General features: G+C 46.8%; 1 protein-coding gene across 24 annotated transcripts in view; it reads left to right on the top strand.

Annotated features, from left to right (window-relative positions):
- Window positions 1-23,440, top strand: part of LOC110500961 (neuron navigator 3) — a 390,216-nt gene that overhangs the window by 134,485 nt on the left and 232,291 nt on the right. For 23 of the 24 annotated variants that reach the window (XM_090213537.1, XM_090213539.1, XM_090213536.1 and 20 more), the window contains exon 1: window positions 7,025-7,537. The exons of the other annotated variant lie outside the window; for it this stretch is intronic. In XM_090213537.1, the coding sequence (XP_090069663.1) occupies window positions 7,277-7,537 (261 nt within the window). In that variant the 5' untranslated portion in view covers window positions 7,025-7,276. Of the gene's footprint in view, window positions 1-7,024; window positions 7,538-23,440 lie in introns of those variants that run through there. 24 annotated transcript variants of the gene reach the window in all.

The following is a 23,440-nucleotide window of genomic DNA, read 5'->3' as shown; positions in this document are numbered from 1 at the left end:
CTCCCTCTCACCAGGCAGGCTACAGGGGTTCCAGAGTGGCCTGGAACAGATAATAAACACATGGATACTGATGGGGATGATCAGAAGTCTTATTGACTCCCTTTCTAGAACAGAAAGATAATTATCTACTTCACTTGCTTTGGCAATGTTAGCATATGTTTCCCATGCCAACAAAGCCCTTGAGAGTCCCTCAGAGCGTTCACAGTCAGCCCACTGACACCCCTATCAGACCACAGCAAAATCACAGTCTACTTGAACAGAGCAATACTCAATCATGAGGCATCAAAGCCAAAGGAACTGAGTAACATTAAGAAATGCTATAGATGGAAGGAATGCAGTTTGGAAACCTACCAAAAAACAATTAGGCAACAACAAATTCAATCCCTTTTAGACAATTTCCTGGGTAAAACGTTCCGGAATAGTGAAGGTGTAAACTTGGAGTAGAAAATCTTAACAGTATATTTGATCTCTCAGCTTCTCTATCAAATCTAAAAATCTCAAATAGAAAACCGAAGAAAATGAACAACAATGACAAATGGTTTGATGAAGAATGCAAAAATCTAAGAAAGAAATTGAGAAACCTGTCCAACCAAAAACATAGAGACCCGCAAAAACATATACATGATCAAATACAAATCTTAGAATCAACTATTAAAGACTACCAGAACCCACTGGATTCTCCAATTACCTTGAATGAGTTACAGGACAAAATAAAGACCCTCCAACCCAAAAAGGCATGTGGTGTTGATGGCATCCTCAATGAAATGATCAAATATACAGACAACAAATTCCAATTGGCTATACTAAAACTCTTTAACATTATCCTTAGCTCTGGCCTCTTCCCCAATATTTGGAACCAAGGACTGATCACCCCAATCCACAAAGGTGGAGACAAAATAGACGCCAATAACTACCGTGGGATATGCGTCAACAGTAACCTTGGGAAAATCCTCTGCATTATCATTAACAGCAGACTCATACATGTCCTCAATGAAAACAATGTACTGAGCAAATGCCAAACAAACCAAAACAAAGGCAAAGTCTTCTCATGCTTTGTTGATTTCAAAAAGGCTTTCGACTCAATTTGGCATGAGGGTCTGCTATACAAACTGAATGGAAAGTGGTGTTGTGGATAAAACATATGACATTATAAAATCCATGTACACAAACAACAAGTGTGCGGTTAAAATTGGCAAAAATGCAGCTTAAGCCCCACCCTCTTCAACATATACAGTGCCTTGCGAAAGTATTCGGGCCCCTTGAACTTTGCGACCTTTTGCCACATTTCAGGCTTCAAACATAAAGATATAAAACTGTATTTTTTTGTGAAGAATCAACAACAAGTGGGACACAATCATGAAGTGGAACGACATTTATTGGATATTTCAAACTTTTTTAACAAATCAAAAACTGAAAAATTGGGCGTGCAAAATTATTCAGCCCCCTTAAGTTAATACTTTGTAGCGCCACCTTTTGCTGCGATTACAGCTGTAAGTCGCTTGGGGTATGTCTCTATCAGTTTTGCACATCGAGAGACTGAATTTTTTTCCCATTCCTCCTTGCAAAACAGCTCGAGCTCAGTGAGGTTGGATGGAGAGCATTTGTGAACAGCAGTTTTCAGTTCTTTCCACAGATTCTCGATTGGATTCAGGTCTGGACTTTGACTTGGCCATTCTAACACCTGGATATGTTTATTTTTGAACCATTCCATTGTAGATTTTGCTTTATGTTTTGGATCATTGTCTTGTTGGAAGACAAATCTCCGTCCCAGTCTCAGGTCTTTTGCAGACTCCATCAGGTTTTCTTCCAGAATGGTCCTGTATTTGGTGCCATCCATCTTCCCATCAATTTTAACCATCTTCCCTGTCCCTGCTGAAGAAAAGCAGGCCCAAACCATGATGCTGCCACTGCCATGTTTGACAGTGGGGATGGTGTGTTCAGGGTGTTGCTTTTACGCCAAACATAACGTTTTGCATTGTTGCCAAAAAGTTCAATTTTGGTTTCATCTGACCAGAGCACCTTCTTCCACATGTTTGGTGTGTCTCCCAGGTGGCTTGTGGCAAACTTTAAACAACACTTTTTATGGATATCTTTAAGAAATTGCTTTTTTCTTGCCACTCTTCCATAAAGGCCAAATTTGTGTAATATACGACTGATTGTTGTCCTATGGACAGAGTCTCCCACTTCAGCTGTAGATCTCTGCAGTTCATCCAGAGTGATCATGGGCCTCTTGGCTGCATCTCTGATCAGTCTTCTCCTTGTATGAGCTGAAAGTTTAGAGGGACGGCCAGGTCTTGGTAGATTTGCAGTGGTCTGATACTCCTTCCATTTCAATATTATCGCTTGCACAGTGCTCCTTGGGATCTTTTTGTATCCAAATCCGGCTTTAAACTTCTTCACAACAGTATCTCGGACCTGCCTGGTGTGTTCCTTGTTCTTCATGATGCTCTCTGCGCTTTTAACGGACCTCTGAGACTATCACAGTGCAGGTGCATTTATACGGAGACTTGATTACACACAGGTGGATTGTATTTATCATCATTAGTCATTTAGGTCAACATTGGATCATTCAGAGATCCTCACTGAACTTCTGGAGAGAGTTTGCTGCACTGAAAGTAAAGGGGCTGAATAATTTTGCACGCCCAATTTTTCAGTTTTTGATTTGTTAAAAAAGTTTGAAATATCCAATAAATGTCGTTCCACTTCATGATTGTGTCCCACTTGTTGTTGATTCTTCACAAAAAAATACAGTTTTATATCTTTATGTTTGAAGCCTGAAATGTGGCAAAAGGTCGCGAAGTTCAAGGGGGCCGAATACTTTCGCAAGGCACTGTATATCAACGAATTGGCGCGGGCACTAGAAAAGTCTGCAGCACCCGGCCTCACCCTACTAGAATCCGAAGTCAAATGTCTACTGTTTGCTGATGATCTGGTGCTTCTGTCACCAACCAAGGAGGGCCTACAGCAGCACCTAGATCTTCTGCACAGATTCTGTCAAACCTGGGCCCTGACAGACCTGGGCCCTGACAGACCTGGGCCCTGACAGACCTGGGCTCTGACAGTAAATCTCAGGACCACAAATACAAATTCCATCTAGACACTGTTGCCCTAGAGCACACAAAAAAACGATACATACCTTGGCCTAAACATCAGCGCCACAGGTAACTTCCACAAAGCTGTGAACGATCTGAGAGACAAGGCAAGAAGGGCATTCTATGCCATCAAAAGGAACATAAAATTCAACATACCAATTAGGATCTGGCTAAAAATACTTGGATCAGTCATAGAGCCCATTGCCCTTTATGGTTGTGAGGTCTGGGGTCCGCTCACCAACCAAGACTTCACAAAATGGGAGAAACACCAAATTGAGACTCTGCATGCAGAATTCTGCAAAAATATCCTCTGTGTACAACGTAGAACACCAAATAATGCATGCAGAGCAGAATTAGGCCGATACCCACTAATTTGTAATGTCTTTATTGTTTTGAAACTTTTGTATGTGTATTGTTTACTGTACATTTTTATTGTTCCTTTTTTCACTTTTGTATATTATCTACCTCACTTGCTTTGGCAATGTTAACATATGTTTCCCATGCCAATAAAGGCTCAGAGAGAGAGAGAGAGAGAGAGAGAGAGAGAGAGAGAGAGAGAGAGAGAGAGAGAGAGAGAGAGATTTGGATCAGTGCTGTACTGGGACCTGCAAGACTGGAGCTAGGTGTATTTGGATCGGTGCTGTACTGGGACCTGTAAGACTGGAGCTCGGTGTATTTGGAGCAGTGCTGCGCTGCCTGTGGCTGCCGTTGGTTTGCCAGCCCATCTAATGACACACTGCTGCTCTCGGACCAGGAAGTGAGAAGGAGGATGGATACGGTGAGAAAAGAAGGGCCTCCCTCGCTCCCATTTCCTCTGCAGGGCTGTGGCTTTGTGGCCTACCTCTCCCTCCACTACCACTAGTACCTCCTCAACCCCATCTCCCCCCCAGTCCCTTGAGCTCTCCCCCTCCAAACACCCTCCGCCGGAATGCTCTCAATCTCCGCCAGATATTCCACTGTGGCTTTGGTGGTCACCTAGAATGGTGAGCTTTACTGAGCACACAGACATGAGTATTAGTAGAACCTGTACATTTGTGCCTTGCCAGATCCATCCATCCATTCTTCCAGAATAAAAGGTGGCCTTTCCCCTCCTATTGCCATAAGAAGTGAGGAAGGACTGGATGTGTTTCAGCCATACAGTAGATGATGGCTCTGCGACCTGGCTGGATGACCTCATGGAGACATTTCTTCAGGTCCTGTCACAGATAAAGGGGACATAACCATCACCTATCGTCAAACTCATCTCCACTATCGATCACTCGTAACTATTGTTCGCATGTTGGTTTTCATCACGTCCCATCTCCGCTGTCTTTCCACCATGACACAGTTGGCCGCCATGCTATTTTGAGAGGTGTGGGTGTGGTTGGACTCTCATAGCCGAGCTTTAAGCACTGACCTGCTCAACTCGCTGCAGATGGAGGTGAACCGGAGACTGGTTTGACAGTGTTGACTTTGGAACCCGCTCTGCGGTTCAAGGCGAAACTTTCAGCACCATATTACTGTTTTGGGACCTGTAAATGCAGGTAGCAGAAGCACTCTTTATTCAGGGAAGCCTTTGTGGTGTACGGTAATTAACTTGGCAAACAGGCGGAAACAGGCAGGTGAGAAATGTGCCTTAAATTGCAGAGATTTCGTCAGAACCCTTTGGCTAAGCACACGTGGAACAGTCTCATGACAACGATGGTTTCCCAACAGTTATAGGCCAGTCTTGTGAGGTTGGACTCCTTCCAAGTCCTGTACAACTAGACAGCTCAGCAGTCAGGGGGCTAGATACAGTGGAGTTGGAGTTGAAGTCACGCCATTCATTCACATAATATCCTGTTTTTTTTAGTCTTGTCATGACAGCGCCGGTTTGATTGAAAACATGTGACCGTGAATGATGTTTTTTCTACAAACCAATGCCCTTATTAGGGTGGTTGTCCATCAGAGGCACTGCTTCAATACTTACCCTGCCAGTGACTGGGAAGCTAGGTGCCGGTTTGCATAGTCAGACATCTTCGTTTGTGATGGGCGGCCCAACCTGCCATGCATATTTTGGAATTCAGTGGACCCATTATCAGCTGTTCTTCGTTGGATAATGGTTTGAGTGGAACAGAGAAACTGAGGATTGGTTTGACTACTAGCTACAATGCTTTTTATTAATTTAACCCTTAATTTACCATGTAAGTTAACTGAGAACATATTCTTATTTACAGCAACAACCTGGGGAATAGTTACAGGGGAGAGGAGGGGGGGATGAATGAGCCAATTGGAAGTTGAGGATGATTAGGTGGCCATGATGGTATGAGGGGCAGATTGGGAATTTAGCCAGGGCACCGGGGTTAACACCCCAGTCTTACGATAACTGCCATGGGATCTTTAGTGACCACAGAGTCAGGACATCCGTTTCACGTCCCATACGAAAGACGGCACCCTACACAGGACAATGTCCCCAATCACTGCCCTGGGGCATTTGCATATTTATTTTTTTTAGTTCCTCCTAATGGCCTTCCAACACCACTTCCAGTAAGATCTGGTCTCTCATCCAGGGACTGACAAGGACCAACCCTGCTTGGATTCAGATGTAAGCCAGCAGTGGGATACAGGGTGGTATGCTGCTTAGTGTACATTGAGCCAGTTCAATCTGCAGGACAAGCCTGCTCACTTCTCTTCTTCAGTCCTCGTCTTCTATTGGATGATGCAGTGTTCAAATGTTCCGGTTTGGTGTGACGTGGTAATCCTCCCTACTCTCACACATCCCAGCCCCTAAACCGAACCAGATGTAGGCTTTCCATATTAATCTTTCACTCTCTTTTACGTCTCACACCACACTAGGAGCCGTTAAAAACCACACTTACATGTCACATTTTGTCCAGTTAATAAACTCCAAATGCATTCAGGGTTGCCCGTTTCTCACCACTAGCTGTTGAAAAGCTAGGTCGAGAGAGGCGTTTAGCCAGCAGGAAAGTACATGGCATTTAGTGATCAATGACTCCATTTCCTTCACCACTAGACTAAATGAAAAATATCCCTCCTTTTCTCTTTTCTTGACAGAGAAAACAGAGTTGCCACTTTTCTGTTCAATTCCTCTGGATGTTCTGATTATTTGTTTGACAGGAATTAGCAAGGAGGTCATTTTTTCTGCCACAACCGTCCGCCTGGCTGTCAGAGAAGCAGTTTTTCCCCACTGAGGCACTTTCAGATGCTGCACAAACCACAACTCCCAAACACTGGTGTCAGTCCTCTGCTCACCGCCTGTCTTTCCAAAGCCATATTCTGGAGCAGGAGGGAGAGAGGGAGAGGGAGAGAGGGAGAGAGGGAGAGAGGGAGAGAGGGAGAGAAAGAGGGAGAGAGAGAGAGAGAGAGAGAGAGAGAGAGAGAGAGAGAGAGAGAGAGACGGAAAAGAGTGAAATGCAGAGATTTCTTAATAACCTAGAACTCTTTCCACCATGAAAAATAGTCCCAGGAACCAGACAAACTGCTTCTGTGTGAGGGATTATGTACTGGATAACTCTCCAAACTTTTTTTTAAATTTAACTTTTACTATTTCTTTCATCAAAGAGGAGGGCTGCCCCAGATGCAGGCAGCCAGTGAGAGGTGTCTATTTCTAGTGATCAGCGCTCGGCTACGGAGAGAGCTGTTTTGACAGTTGGAGCTGGGGAGTAACATGCTGCTGAGGAATGCTGCTCAGAGAGAGAGAGAGAGGGGGGGGGGGGAGAGAGAGAGAGAGAGAGAGAGAGAGAGGGAGGGAGGGAGGGAGAGACATGCACTTAACCAGGTCTATAATCACTGGTGGAGTGGCGGTTACCTTCCAGAGGAGTTTACGCCCCCGAGGACTGTTTGGTTTTGTAGTTCTGACAGAAATGGAGAGGGAGGAGTGGTTGAGCTCTGACAGAGAGGAGGAGGGGGAGCAAGAGAAAGGGGGAGTGAACCGGTGGCGGAGAAACCTTCTCAGTTTCTGTAAATCCCACACGCTGTAGGCTACAGAATGACTGCGGCTGCTCTCCCACTCCAGACTTCTCTCTGAGAGGCAGCCCTCTCTTTATTTTGTCTTCTCCTTCCCCTCTTTTTCTCTGCCAGACGTCAGGAGGAGACACAGGGCTCTTATTTGTGTGGGAAACTGAGGGAAACGACTCCTCTCGCTGTTTTTTCAACCTCTTCCTCCTGTCTGCTTTTGAACTCTCTCTCTCTGGATGTGACGGACCATGCCGGTGGTAGGAGTAGCCTCCAAGCTCAGACAACCCTCAGTGGGCTCCAAGCCGGTCCACAGCGCTCTCCCCATCCCCAACCCGGGCAGAACCGCTGCCACACGAGGGTACATGGCCAGGACCCCAGAGCTGAGGGGGTCAGAATCCCCCCTGCTCTCCTCCTGTCAGCTGTCACTCAAGTCAGAGTACCAGGAGAGGAGGACACAGCAGAAACAACAGGGACGGAGCAAGGAGACAGAGGAGAGTAAAATCTGCAAGGTCAGTGACAGTGTGTTGTTACTGGGGGACATGCTGTCACTCTGTGGCTCCTTCTCCCTTCAAACTCTACTCTCTAAATGATTTCTGTCTGTGCAGGGGGAATTGATTAGCTCTACAGGTGGCTGTGCTGGCTGGCCAAGTCTGAGTGAGCTACCTAACAGAGGCAGGCTTGTTGGATTTTCTTTAGACTGTTCTATTTCTGTGTGACTAGATGACTCATTTAGAAATCAATGTGGTCTTGGTTCAGCAAGTTATAGCAGGTGCCATGCTCTATATATACTATTGGGTGGAGGTCTGCTTGCAGCACTTAGCAAACTTTAAAAAGTAGATGTAACCATGCCCAATCCTCCTTAACTATACCCAATCCTCCTTAACTATACCCAATCCTCCTTAACCATGCCCAATCCTCCATAACTATACCCAATCCTCCTTAACTATACCCAATCCTCCTTAACTATACCCAATCCTCCTTAACCATGCCCAATCCTCCATAACTATACCCAATCCTCCTTAACTATACCCAATCCTCCTTAACTATACCCAATCCTCCTTAACCATGCCCAATCCTCCTTAACTATACCCAATCCTCCTTAACCCTGCCCAATCCTCCTTAACTATACCCAATCCTCCTTAACTATACCCAATCAGGAAATAGCTGTTTTTGATGTGGTATTTTCTCATAGACTACATGGAATTGTGACATAAATACTTTAAATGCCTCTAAATAATTTCAGCACCATTTTATTTATCTTTTGTGTCCTTCCATTGCTTTGCGCTGTGATGCAGTCTCAAACTCTGTCAGTTGACTCGCAAATCTGTCATTAAGTGGGGCAACGTGTCACAGAACCAGAGTGCCGACATTCATGTGTGTGCGCCGCATTGTCGTGTTGCGCTCAGTCTATTAAGATCCCTATCTGTGAAATGAACCGTGCTGGCTGTTTTATAGGAGGAAAAAGCTATGCATAGTAATCACTGCTACCTGAGAAGCCCCTCTGAATCTGACATGCCCTGAATACAAACACCCCCTCTCCTCTCAGCTTTCCCCTCGTGTGGAGTAACGTTTCAGATGGCTAGCTGGCGTTTCCCCCCTCTGAGCGCTACTAAAGCCCATTCTCAGGCCCAGACGTATTAAAAAGGCGTGGTAAGAATGGCTAGCGAATGATAGACATGAACGGATCGCCTTAAGTGCTTTCCCATACTAAAGTCAGCCGGTGCCAAGTTCTTTGGGAGTGTTTTAGAATGTTGGAAATTGGACTCATGACAAGTGGAGAAGGCGGGGTCCGTCTCGGAAAGGAAGCGAAAGGATTTCAAATATCCCCGCCAAATAGTTTTGGTAGTGCATGCTCGCCCTACATCTTCGACCTGTCAAAATACCAACAGACTTTCTTGTTTTCCTGGTCGCTCCGGCCAAGTCTCCTTGTTTACTGCTGGGGCTTCTGGGAACACTCTGGGAGCCTTTTCTTTTTTGTCTTCAAGTTCTTAACTGACTCAGGGGCCGCTTTTCTCCTGGAAATATGTGCTGACATCAAAGAGCTGAGCAGCTGAGCGCTGCCTCCTGGATCCTCGTAGCGTGTCCGTGACTGACTGGAAAGCGCATGCAGGGCCAGAGCAAGGGGAAGTGTGTTTTATCATTAACCCGGTGCTGAACCGGTAACTCTGTTAAATGCACTCCATAAACCATCGGTTTCTATGCACGCTGTTGAAAGGGTTCTGCATCCTCCCTTTTGGTGTCACAACCCTTGAGTGAACAACCCCTGAGTGAACAACAACACACTTGACTTATTTAACTTTTCTCTAGTGGGAGGAGCTGGGAAAAGCTGGATGGTGCTGGGAAGAGCTGGGAGGTGCTTGGGGGTGCTGGGAGGTGCTGGGAGGTGCTGGGAGGAGCTGGGAGGTGCTGGGAGGTGCTGGGAGGTGCTGGGAGGAGCTGGGATGTGACGTAGTGTAGTGCAATTTGTTTTGGAGCGGAGTGTCAGGGGCTAAAACATAATTCTACTAATTTGTAAACTGCTCATTGACCAGAACTAAGCCCCAAAATAGATTTGATTTGAAAATAACAATATGTTCATAGCTTGATAACATTGAGACACGATCACGTCTCTTTTTATTGGTGGGAATACTTGGTGAACAGATTTCCTAAATTAAACACATTTTTCCTGGTTCTAATTTTTTGACTATCAGCATAAACAATGGGGGGGGGGGGGGGGGGGGTAATCCTCCCCTGTCGGAGAAGTAGAGATAGAGTACATGTTGTCATTACTCCTCAGTGTGACAGTAGTAGAGATAGGGTATATGATGTCATTACTCCTCACAGTGACTGACAGTAGTAAAGATAGGGTACATGATGTCATTACTCCTCAGTGTGACAGTAGTAGAGATAGGGTATATGATGTCATTACTCCTCACAGTGACTGACAGTAGTAGAGATAGGGTGCATGTTGTCATTACTCCTCAGTGTGACAGTAGTAGAGATAGGGTACATGTTGTCATTACTCCTCACAGTGACTGACAGTAGTAGAGATAGGGTACATGTTGTCCTTACTCCTCAGTGTGACAGTAGTAGAGATAGGGTACATGATGGCATTACTCCTCAGTGTGACAGCAGTAGAGATAGGGTACATGTTGGCATTACTCCTCACAGTGACTGACAGTAGTAGAGATAGGGCACATGTTGTCATTACTCCTCACAGTGACTGACAGTAGTAGAGATATGGTACATGGTGTCATTACTCCTCACAGTGACTGACAGTAGTAGAGATAGGGTACATGTTGTCACTACTCCTCACAGTGACTGACAGTAGTAGAGATATGGTACATGCTGTCATTACTCCTCGCAGTGACTGACAGTAGTAGAGATAGGGTACATTGTGTAATTACTCCTCAGTGTGACAGTAGTAGAGATAGGGTACATGATGTCATTACTCCTCAGTGTGACAGTAGTAGATATAGGGTACATGTTGTCATTACTCCTCACAGGTACTGACAGTAGTAGAGATAGGGTACATGTTGTCATTACTCCTCAGTGTGACAGTAGTAGAGATAGGGTACATGTTGTCATTACTCCTCACATATACTGACAGTAGTAGAGATAGGGTACATGATGTCATTACTCCTCAGTGTGACAGTAGTAGAGATAGGGTACATGATGTCATTACTCCTCAGTGTGACAGTAGTAGAAATAGGGTACATGCTGTAATTACTCCTCACAGTGACTTGCAGTAGTAGAGATAGGGTACATGATGTCATTACTCCTCCGTGTGACAGTAGTATAGATAGGGTACATGATGTCATTACTCATCAGTGTGACAGTAGTAGAGATAGGGCACATGATGTCATTACTCATCAGTGTGACAGTAGTAGAGATAGGGTACATGGTGTCATTACTCCTCACAGTGACTGACAGTAGTAGAGATAGGGTACATGTTGTCATTACTCCTCACAGTGACTGACAGTAGTAGAGATAGGGTACATGTTTTCATTACTCATCAGTGTGACAGTAGTGGAGATAGGGTACATGTTGTCATTACTCCTCACAGTGACTGACAGTAGAAGAGATAGGGTACATGATGTCATTACTCCTCAGTGTGACAGTAGTAGAGATAGGGTACATGTTTTCATTACTCCTCAGTGTGACAGTAGTAGAGATAGGGTACATGTTGTCATTACTCCTCAGTGTGACAGTAGTAGAGATAGGGTACATGTTGTCATTACTCCTCCACAGTGACTGACACAGCTTGTTCTGTGTGGAGTGGCTGAAAGGAAGGATTCAGTGTGATCAAACAGAAGTGTGTGTGTGTGTGTGTGTGTGTATACCCTCGCTGCATAATGCATGCTTGTGTGGACTTGTTTGTCCTTGGTTAAGCACTGGGCTGGCAGCTCTCCTTGTTTAGTGTTTACCAGACTGTGTTGTTATTCCTAACTGAGAGAAAGTTTGAAGGGAATCTCATGACACAAACACACACTACTTCAGAGCCTGTAATGTGTTGGAGACCATTAATCATGATTGGGAATAAAAGGAGGGATTCCACATGACAAGTGGTTAATATTAACCGGTTTCAAACTAATTATGAGCTAAACATATCCAATGCTTCTGTTTGAAAATGACAAATAACTGTGGTTTGTAGGGTGTGTTTAGAATATCAATGCTTTAGGGCATCAATAATATTGAGGGCTGAATGGTGTGTGTGTGTGTGTATGTGTGTGTGCATTTGTACATTTGTGTGTGCCTGCTTTTGCACATGTCTGCGTTCAATCTATACGATTGTACGTGTTGGCATTCTTAGGAGGCCTCCTTCCTTCGGTGGTCTTGCATAACACCTGCATTCTTCCCCGGGACCTCAGTTAATCCATCCAAGGCTGACCTGTCAGGAGATCCTCCTCCCTGTGATTGAGATGAGTTCCAAGACACACACACACAGTCACACACACATACACACTGTAGTACTCACTGACATACCTTGTCAGTCACTGTAGAATGAAGAGGTACTGGAGGTGAATGGGGTTGTAATGAAGTGCCACGGCTCTGCTGATGGGATCTGTGGCTCGGAGCCTTGGCAGATACCCAGCTACAGTGGTGAGGGAGGCGTTGTCCCAAATGGAACCCTATTTCTTATATAGTGCCCTACTTTTGATGGGCCAATAGAGTTCTGGTTAAAAGTAGTGCACTATATAGGGAAAAGGGGGCAATTTGGAATGCAGACAGAGTGTGAGCAGCCCTTGAGCGTGAGCAGTGTTATTCATTTTTCGACACCTTTTACAATCATCGATTTCTCAACCTCCCACTAAGAGTTTTTTGTTGTTGTTGTCATTTTATTCAATCCGATGCCATAACGTCAAACAAAATAAACCCTCTTTGGGTTACAGAATATGAAGAATGATTGACAGGTTAGACGTAGATCCCAGTTTGTCCTGCTAGTATGAATAACAGCAACATCTGCTCCTTTCACACCTTTCCTGTGTCACTGCATCTGATTCCGTGAGACCGCGGATGTCACATCCTCCCTAGGTCATCCCAGTTACGAGCAGGAAAGAGCAATGGGAAATTGACATACATATTCTCCTGAAGGGAATCAATAGAATCGTGGGGTGCTGATGTGTTAGACTTTCCAGCTGAGACTCGAAATGGACGCCCTGCTGCTGATGTCTGAGCCGAGATTTATCATGGTTCTTTTTTGGTTGGCCGCCATGGTATGGTTTCTAGCCCTGGTGTCTGAGCCGAGATTTTTCATGGTTCTTTTTTGGTTGGCCACCATGTTATGGTTTCTATCCCTGTCTCCGTTTGAAGTGCATCCCTGATTAGAAATGACTGGCAGGTTTAATCCATGTGGTGTTAGCCTGCCTACGCATGTCTAATCAGTTATTACATCAAGGAAGGGAGAAAGGAAAGATGCAGTCATAAGGAATTCAAACATGGGCCCTTTCATGCTTCAAGGTACCAAGGTAAAGTTTTTGCCAGGCTGCAATCAGAGATTAGATCGGACACAGGCCAACTGTCTCTACTCTCACTCCTTCCCAATGGAAACGCTGCACATGCACTTACTAGAACCATTATAATAGATTTACTGTAGAACAATTCTCCACATGACTACTGCACCCAGTTTGTGTCTTAGAAACACACACGATGCCTCAGGTCAGGTCATGAAACACAGGCTCTGTTACCATGCTCTGTTCCCTTGGCTGCTATGGCAACCATACATAGCCGTGTAACCTTAGCGAGGGGATGTTGCCACTTCTGAATATGTGTATCAGTTTTTGTTTGCTGGAAGCGCAGACAACTGGCAAGATACCTGGCGCAAACATCCTGTGGATCTTCTTCCACACATCCTGTTGTTTGTCTCTGATCTGACCTGCCAAAATGTCAGCAAGAAGAGATGAACCAGAGAGTGCGATTGCACATGGCCTTGTTTGCTGCAACGGCGCATCTCCTCCACCTCTCACTACGCCTAGGTGCTGATAAACCCCTGCAGGAGGGGCCAGCAGGGAGAGGAGGAAAGTGGTGAGCTCAGGGATCCGTGTTAGGTCTCACTGGCTCTGGAGTTAGTGTGGGGAATGTAAACACAGCTCCTCTCCCCACTGGCTCAGATGCTGCCGAGGCAGCCGCCCTAGTCTGGTCTGCAGAGCTTGGGGTCCCTGCCAGCTCTTCCCGTCAGAGACAGAGGGAGGTGGAGAGGGAGGCCGAGCCGGTGGTTGTGTCCTAGCCATGGGTGGTCTGGTCTGGCTGCCTGGGCTCCTTATCTGGAAGAGAGGGAGAAGCCCTGGGGAAGTGGCGGTGTGTTGACCCCAGGCATGCAGCACAGGGCCCTGCTTCCCTTTTTACCACATGTCCACTGGGATAACAGGGATAGCTACACAGGACCTCTGGGATAACAGGGATAGCTACACAGGACCTCTGGGATAACAGGGATAGCTACACAGGACCTCTGGGATAACAGGGATAGCTACACAGGACCTCTGGGATAACAGGGATAGTTACACATGACCTCTGGGATAACAGGGATAGCTACACAGGACCTCTGGGATAACAGGGATAGCTACACAGGACCTCTGGGATAACAGGGATAGTTACACAGGAAATCTGGTCTCTCCTAGTCTGTCTTTCTCTCTCTCTGTCTCTCTCTGTCCCTCTCCCCTTCTCTCTGCCTGCCTGCCTGCCTGTCTGTCTGTCAGTCTGTCTGTTTCTCTCTCTCTCTCACTCTCTCTCTCTCTCTCTCTCTCTCTCTCTCTCTCTCTCTGTCTCTCTCTACCTATGTCTGTCTGTCTGTCTCTCTCTCTCTCTCTCTCTCTCTCTCTCTCTCTCTCTCTCTCTCTCTCTCTCTCACACTCTCATTCTCACTCTCTGTCAGTTTTTATTGGTATTCGTGCCGTGGGGAGTCAACTGCCGGCTCCTTGTGTAAAGCTTGGAGGGAGAACACACAGAGGGGTTGGTGTTTACAGTACGGCCGCACCAGTTTTAAATAACTTCTGTGGATCTCGAGTCAGTCTTTGTGTGAAACAGGAAGAATAATAGGTCTTTAAAAAAGGCCCGCCGGGTTAACGGTGAAGGATTTCAGACGCATCCTGTTTTTCCAGGGACAAGCTTTTGAGACAAGGCTTGAGGTATATCGGGCTCTGTCGTACATTTTGGAGAGTAAATTGAAAAACAACATACTTAATGGATGCAGCATGCTCTCCATTGAAAAAGTATTGGCCTCACATTGGGCTGCATTTGACCCCGAACCTCGAGGCTACAGTAGTGACAAACAACATAATGGGCACAAGTGGTCCTGTTACCTCTTAGAATGGTCCTGTTACCTCTTAGAATGGTCCTGTTACCTCTTAAAATTGTCCTGTTACCTCTTATGGTGGTCCGGTTACCTTTTATAATGGTCCTGTTACCTCTTATGGTGGTCCTGTTACCTATTATAGTGATCATGTTACCTCTTATAGTGGTCCTACTACCTATTATAATGGTCATGTTACCTCTTATAGGGATCCTGTTACCTTTTATAATGGTCCTGTTACCTCTTATGGTGGTCCGGTTACCTTTTATAATGGTCCTGTTACCTCTTATGGTGGTCCTGTTACCTATTATAGTGATCATGTTACCTCTTATAGTGGTCCTACTACCTATTATAATGGTCATGTTACCTCTTATAGGGATCCTGTTATCTCTTATTGTGGGTATGTCACCTCTTATAGTGGTCCTGTTACCTCTTATAGTGGTCCTACTACCTCTTATTGTGGTCCTGCTACCTCTTATAGTGGTCCTGTTACCTCTTATAGGGATCCTGTTACCTCTTATAGGGATCCTGTTATCTCTTATAGTGGCCCTGTTAGCTCTTATGGTGGTCCTGTTACCTCTTATAGGGATCCTGTTACCTCTTATAGGGATCCTGTTATCTCTTATAGTGGCCCTGTTAGCTCTTATGGTGGTCCTGTTACCTCTTACAGTGATCCTGTTATCTCTTATGGTGGTCCTGTTATCTCTTATGGTGGTCCTGCTACCTCTTATAGTGGTCCTGTTACCTCTTATGGTGGTCCTGTTACCTCTTATAGTGATCCTGTTACCTCTTATGGTGATCCTGTTACCTCTTATAGGGGTCCTGTTCCCTCTTATGGTGGTCCTGCTACGTCTTATAGCCTTTTTCCTTAAATGTTTTTTCTGGGATCTCTTCATCCCTCTGTTATGGTCATGGCGTACTCGCAGGGTACTAGAGATGATTGGATGCAGGACTGTCACCCATGCTGTAGCAGTACAGCCTCACAATCCCCTGCGTGAGAGGCCTCACAACCACACACACACACAGACATCAGGCAGCAGGTCCACACAACAGATCCACACAGTCCCTCTGGGCCTTCTGCTAGTTCAAAGGTATGGCTGTTAAATGATCTTAGAGAGGCAGGGCTCTCCAATGCCACTGGCTTGTTGTTTCACGCCATAAAAGAACAAAAGAAACAGGGGCCAAAGCCATACTCAGGGTACAGCACACACACACACACACACACACACACACACACACACACACACACACTCTTATGCTTGAACACACACAAGAACAGGCACACATACACATTGTTGGTTAAGGGCTTGTAAGTAAGCATTTCACTTTAAGGTATGTGACAAATATAATTAGATTTGACACACGTAGGTCAAGTGCATCTTGTCTTTCACCTTTTCCTGGAACTCTCTCCGTTTGTCTCGTTAGCTGTTTTCAGTTCATCACCCTTGCTTCAGGTTCCCTCCTGTGTCCTTTATTATCTCTCTCTCTCAATCCCTTCTTTTCAAATCCCCTCCATTTTTTATCCTATCCTCTTGCTCTTTCTGCATCCCAAATGGTATCTCTATTCCATATATAGTGGACTACTTTTACCCAGAGTCCTATGGGCGGCCTATGGTCCCTGGTCAGAAGTAGTCCACTATATAGGGAATAGGCTGGCATTTGGGATAAAGCCTCATTCTGGGTATTCCTCTCATTAGTCACTACCACATTCCTCCCCTTTCCATCCCTCCTGGAATCTCTCTGTACTCCATTCCTTTACATCTCTTTACCCTGCTCTCTCTCTACCCTCTCAGCCTTCTCCTTTCTCTCTCCCTATATCTCTCTCGATGTTTTGATGAGACAGACATGGGGGGGTTCAGTCCACACACCTGGCACTGAGACCACCACTGATTATCTCTACCACACACAGAGGTCACCCCATACCCCCTTCACTCCCCCCTCTCCCGTGTCCCGGCCTCTGTCTGGGCTTTGCACCGGGGAGGAACATCTGTGCAACCACAACACCGGCCTCATTAGCAATCAGCAGGGCCTAGGACAGCTAGCCGACAGCCCGCACACTGCTAATGTGAAACAGGGTGAGGGGAGAAGAGGAGAGGGGAGAGGAGGAGAAGGCAGAGGAGGAGGAGAGGAGGGGAGGATAGAGGAGGAGAGGAGGAGAGGAGAGGGTAGAGGAGGAGAGGAGAGGGAGAGAAGGAGGAAGAAGAGGAGAGGGTAGAGGAGGAGAGAGGAGAATAGAGGAGAAAAGGAGGAGAGCAGAGGGTAGAGGAGGAGAGGGTAGAGGAGGAGAGGGGGGAAGAGGAGGAGGAGGAGAGGGGAGTGTAGAGGAGGAGGGGAGGGTAGAGGAAGAGAGGGAAGGGTAGAGGAAGAGAGGGGAGAGGGGAGAGGAAGAGAGGAGAAAGGAGAGGAGAGGGTAGAGGAGGAGGGGAGAGGGTAGAGGAGTAGAGGAGAGGGGAGAGAGGAGTGGAGGAGAGGGGAGTGTAGAGGAGGAGGGGAGGGTAGAGGAAGAGAGGGGAGGGTAGAGGAAGAGAGGGGAGAGGGGAGAGGAAGAGAGGAGAGAGGAGAGGAGAGGGTAGAGGAGAGGAGAGGGTAGAGGAGGAGAGGGGGGAAGAGGAGGAGGAGGAGAGGGGAGTGTAGAGGAAGAGAGGGGAGGGTAGAGGAAGAGAGGGGAGAGGGGAGAGGAAGAGAGGAGAGAGGAGAGGAGAGGGTAGAGGAGGAGAGGGTAGAGGAGGAGGGGAGAGGGTAGAGGAGTAGAGGAGAGGGGAGAGAGGAGTGGAGGTTGGCGTGAGTCAGGAGAGATCTGCGTTACCCTGTGATTCAGGCCTTACACATATTAACACTCCCTAACTAGCAAACACAATTCTGGGATTTGCTGCCCTTCGGGCTCCTGGGTAATGGACCTGATAGCATATAGAAGGTAAATGGCAGTCAGAAAAGGACTTGACTAGAGCAAAGTGCACTGGACTATTACACCATACTAAGGCTGCGTCTCAAATGGCACCCTAGTCCCTATATAGTGCACTACTTTTGGCCAGAGCCCTGGTTAAATGTAGTGCACTACATGGGGAATAGGGTACCACTTGAGACACACAGAGATGAGCCTTAGCTGTTTTAATGGATTTCATGAGAGGAAAGCCCGTTCTCTGTGTCTGGATATGGGTCGCTGTCTCTTTGCCTTTGGCCTGTGTTTATGTATTCTAGTGAGTAATGCCACACATGCTGTTAGAGGTTTTAGTATTGTATGATGGAGTCACCACGACCCCCACAAGCATCCATGGTCATTATTGTCCCTTTATTTCAATGTACTCATGTCAGTTGAATCCTTTTTATAACATGTCTTTGCAGCTTATGTAAAACTGTATCAAACATAACATGGATATCTTTACCACATTCTAAGGATTTTGTTTTTAGTACACAATTATCTCATTTGATAAAATACTGAGTGTTGGCGCACACCCCAGAGAATTGGTTGTGACATCCCCTACGGGCTGGACATCTCGTCCAACTGGGCATCCCCTACGGGCTGGACATCTCGTCCAACTGGGCATCCCCCACGGGCTGGACATCTCGTCCAACTGGGCCCTTTCGCTCCCGGACAGCGTGTAAAGGTCATTGTGGCAGCGCTTGATCTGTACTTCCCCTTTTGGTCATGGTAAATGGAGTGTGAAAGTGGATGTTGTGCTGATAGGGGAGCCTGCTTTTTTGGGACTGCCTGGCCCTTTGTGTGTGTGTGTGCGCATGCACGTGTACGTGTGTGTGTGTGTGTGTGTGTGTGTGTGCTTGTGTGCATGTGTGTGCGTGTGTGTGTGTGCGTGTGTGTGTGCATGTGTGTGTGTGCGTGTGCTCGTGCGCGTGTGTGTGTGTGTGTACGTGTGCGTGTGTGTGTGTGCGTGCGTGTGTGCATGTGTGTGCGTGTGTGTGCGTGCGTGTGTGCATGTGTGTGTGTGTGTGCGTGCGTGCGTGTGTGTGTGTGCATGTGTGCGTGTGTGTCCGTGTCCAGACTACCGAGTTCACAGGCGTGTGGGAGAAAGGGCCGCGGCGACTGTGAACGTGGGCGAAGCTGTAACCAATCAGTTCTTGGGTTTCTCACAGTACGAGGGCAAATGGCTCTGACCCAGTTGCAGTACAGAGATGGTGAACATTGTGAATTTCTTCTGCAAAGTGGAATTTCTAATTTGGTCTGGTCACGTCTGTCCGGGGTGTTTCTCTTCCCTACTGTACACAGCTTTACACTGCCTGTGTCTGGTCCTCTGCACGCACAGTGTCCTAATATAAGGTGCTCTCTACCACAGTGTCCTAATATAAGGTGCTCTCTACCACAGTGTCCTAATATAAGGTGCTCTCTACCACAGTGTCATAATATAAGGTGCTCTCTACCACAGTGTCATAATATAAGGTGCTCTCTACCACAGTGTCATAATATAAGGTGCTCTCTACCACAGTGTCCTAATATAAGGTGCTCTCTACCACAGTGTCATAATATAAGGTGCTCTCTACCACAGTGTCATAATATAAGGTGCTCTCTACCACAGTGTCATAATATAAGGTGCTCTCTACCACAGTGTCCTAATATAAGGTGCTCTCTACCACAGTGTCATAATATAAGATGCTCTCTACCACAGTGTCATAATATAAGGTGCTCTCTACCACAGTGTCCTAATATAAGGTGCTCTCTACCACAGTGTCATAATTAAAGATGCTCTCTACCACAGTGTGCTAATAGAAGGTGCTCTCTACCACAGTGTCCTTATATAAGGTGCTCTCTTCCACAGTGTCCTAATTAAAGATGCTCTCTACCACAGTGTCCTAATATAAGGTGCTCTCTACCACAGTGTCCTAATGTAAGGTGCTCTCTACCACAGTGCAAATATACTTCTCTTTTGTACAACTAATTTCTGTCTCCACACCGGGCCTTAAAAGCGTTGCCATTAAAGAGTGTTAAGTTTGCCCATAAAGTGTGTTAACTTTGCCATTAATGACTGTTAACATGAACTACTGCCCCTCAGCTTTGCCCCTGGAGGCCGGAACTGAATTCGCCCCCTTCTCTCTCTCTTCTCCCCTCCTCTCTCTCCTTCTCCTCCTCCTTCTCTCTCTTCTCCTCTTCATTCTCTCCCTCCTTCTGGCTCGCCTATTCTCCCTCTCCTTCTCTCTCTCCTTCTCCTCCTCCTCCTCATTCTCGCTCTACTTCTCCTTCTCCTCCTCCTCCTTCTCCCCATCCTTCTCTCTCTCCTTCTCCTCCTCCTTCTCTCTCTTCTCCTCCTCCTTCTCCCCCTCCTTCTCCCTCTCCTCCTCTCCCTGCTCTCTCTCTCTTCTCCTCATTCTCCCCCTCCTTCTCCCTCTCCTTCTCTCCCTCCTCTCTCTCTCTCTTCTCCTCCTCATTCTCCCCCTCCTTCTCCCTCTCCTCCTCTCCCTGCTCTCCCTCCTTCTGGCTCTCCTTCTCTCTCTCCTTCTCCTCCTCCTCCTTCTCTCTCTCCTTCTCCTTCTCCTCTCCTTCTGTCCTTCCTCTCCCTCTCCTCTCCTTCTCTCCCTCCTTTTCCCCTCATTCTGCCTCTCTAACAAACCGCTGGTATTTATACTCTGGCTAGTTGTTCTCACAGGGTAGTCTCCTGACACGAATTGCACTTAGTTTATTTACTGGCCAACTTGTGTTGTGAAAGCTCCTATGTTTTTACAGCCCAATCCTTGATGCGTCTTGTGAGACCGTTTGAGAGTCTGAGTTTAATTTCTTCCCAGTACTGTTACTGTTGAAGTTTGTCGACCGGCCAAGGGGCGGCCATTGCTGGGCCCACGCTCATGAGAAACGACCTCTGTGCACTGCTTTGTGCTCCCGGATGGAGGAACAAGTTCCTCTCTATTCACTGTTGATGAATAGAAATGGCTCTATAGACTCATATTTGTCCGTGTAATCTCCTTAATAGCGTAATTGCCTTGCCCACATGGTAAGTAAGTAGGATGTTTTGAAACACAGGGAATCTTTGTCTTTTTCTTTGGTTTATGTATCTACACCCATGATAGGTTCACTCTCGGTTCAGGGCAGCCATTAACCTCCGGGGGAGATGTGTGATGGTCCTTGACGCTAAGAAGAATGGACAAACAAATATTCTTTCATAATCTGTTAATGAGCTGGAAGGAGTGGCGGCCATCTTGGAAGGGGAGTGTCAATACTTGTGTTATGACAGAGGGACAAGAGACTCATTGTGTCCAATCACAGCCTTTATGTGAGAGGGGTCGCTCGCCAACGGCTGTCGGACCAAAGTCTATGGTGTGCTTTATGTCTGGCACCGAACATTCCTCTCTCTCCCACCTGATATCACTTGTGTATTCTTCACTGTATTTTTCTGTTCAGACTCGGAGAGCAAGAGACAGAGGCTTTTGTGTTCAGCGGAGCTGTGTGTCTGACACGAAAGAGACACCTTAAAGTGATTTACCAAGGTTTTCCGCCTGCATAGACGAACAAAGGAGACAGTTGGCTTTCAAAAGATGCTTCCCACCTTTTCCCCGCAGTAGAAAAAGAGAAGCGGGTTGAGGTAAATCTGTATAAATCTGGCAGTGGGCACTGTGCAGCGCTAACGGCGCCTGGCGCGGACCTCAGCTCTTCATTCAAAGAAGATGTGGACGGGAGGTTTAACGGTCGCTGTATTGGAAGCAGATACAGGCACCTAATTCAGGTTTTAAAGACTAGTAGACCCGCATCTGGCTCCTCCTTCATCCTCTGAGGGAACAGCTGAGGGAGGAGAGAAGAGGATGATGGAGGGGGGAGAAGGGGTGGAGAGTTGTTGTACTGGCGTGGCCTTCAGCGCGTTTAAGCTACTTAATATTTTCCGTAATCTGGAGTCAAGACGTTTTAAATAGAACCACATTGTTTAGTGTGTACAAATGCAATCATTGGGGTGGTGGGAGGGTCTATTCCCCCATCTCACCCCTTTGATCTGGGCTTGTCCACTAACTTCTATCCAGTGGGAAGTGCACAGAAGCAGAGCTATAATGGAGGACAGCCGGGGAGTGGGCTGTTAAACATCGCCCCTCTTCCTTGTCGGCGGATAGGCGCTCGCTGATATTCATTTCCATGCTCTTGACAGGGGCCATTAGTCTTGGGGAGGAGGCTTGAGTTACGGCGTTTAGGGTGAAAAGATCCTCTGGCGCTGAGGTTTGTGGGGGGGGGGAGTATATATGTGTTGCACAATAACTTCAACCGCTGGAGAGACGGGAAGCTGCTGCCGGGAGACGGTGGTGCGTGGGAAAGATGGAAGGCTTGTCAGCCAGCCAGTCTCTGATGCAGAACATGGTCAGACAATTTTATTGAAATCTAATCTGAAGTATCCGTTTCAGATGGATTGACGCGGGATTCATTCTGTTGAAACATTCCCCATATTACTGTGCACTAGAATCAGTTATCAACGTAGGCATATGGTATCAGTCACAGTACACAACATGTAAGCTGTTGAAATAAGCTAAGGATGTGCTCTCCCGCTCACTCCATGAGCTTGACACTCTCTCCGAAGCACTGTTTAGAAGAAACTGTCATCTTATTTACACCGAGCTATTTGTATCAATCAAGAGGGGAAACACAACACTCTGAAGGTCCGGCCTGAGTCACGGTCCACGCTCCACGCACCTCGTAAGGCGCTGCTGAAAGCCGTGCCGACCGGGGCCAAAGGATCAGTGTGTTTGCTGACTGTGCTGTAGAACAGGATGTTTGGGTTCACTCCACCAGCTTGCTGCTCTGCAGATGTGCTGATAGAGCAGGGTGTCCGGCTCTTCCCCCCCGCCAGCCAATCCCACGCCTCCTTCTACCAGAGAGAGGGCCTCTGGGTAAAAATAAGTGTCCTCTCCCACGGACTAAGGAGCCCTCTGTTGATCACAGACATCTGGCCATCCCAGCAGTGGTACAGTAAGAAGAGGAAACTTTGGCTGTCCAAACCCCCTCTGCTCCGTCGGCTTCTCCATGACCTGAACAGGGGTTTGGAGTGTTGGGGAAAAGTTAGAGGGAGACGCACTATCAAACGATTGTGACTGCTTATCCAGATATTAGTCTGGACAATGTGGAGGCCTACTGAATGTGTTCCAAAGCTTCTTGATCAAAATGTCACACTTGGCCCTTTACTTCCACTGCCTTAGGTTTCTTATTCCAGGTGAGGGAGATGAAGCCAGTTTGATGGTTTACGGTAGTGTGGCTGATGAGGAGAACAGATAGGTGGGAGAAGAGTGGAACTTCAATTCTCACAGGTGTTCCTATGTAGGCAGAGCAGGAAAAACACAGGTTTATGCCTCTTGCTACAAGGTACCTTATAAAAACCTCAGATGTAATGGGAGGGCAGTGTTATACACTTTAGCTCTGTCTCATTGTGTGTGTGTGGTTGTGATCTGAGCTCGTGTACGTGTGTTAATGTGTGTGTGTGTGTGTGGTTGTGATCTGAGCTCGTGTACGTGTGTTAATGTGTGTGTGTGTATGGTTGTGATCTGAGCTCGTGTACGTGTGTGGGTGTGTGGGTGTGTTAATGTGTGGTTGTGTTAATGTGTGGGTGTGTTAAAATGTGGGTGCGTGGGTGTGTTACTGTGTGGGTGTGTTAATGTGTGGGTGTGTTAATGTGTGTTAATGTATGGGTGGGTGTGTTAATGTGTGGGTGTGTGGGTGTGTTAATGTATG

This window comes from Oncorhynchus mykiss, chromosome 21 (genome assembly GCF_057628025.1).
Source record: "Oncorhynchus mykiss isolate SJ-2025 chromosome 21, ASM5762802v1, whole genome shotgun sequence".
Classification (NCBI taxonomy): domain Eukaryota; kingdom Metazoa; phylum Chordata; class Actinopteri; order Salmoniformes; family Salmonidae; genus Oncorhynchus; species Oncorhynchus mykiss.
This window is presented reverse-complemented; position numbering and strand designations above follow the sequence as displayed.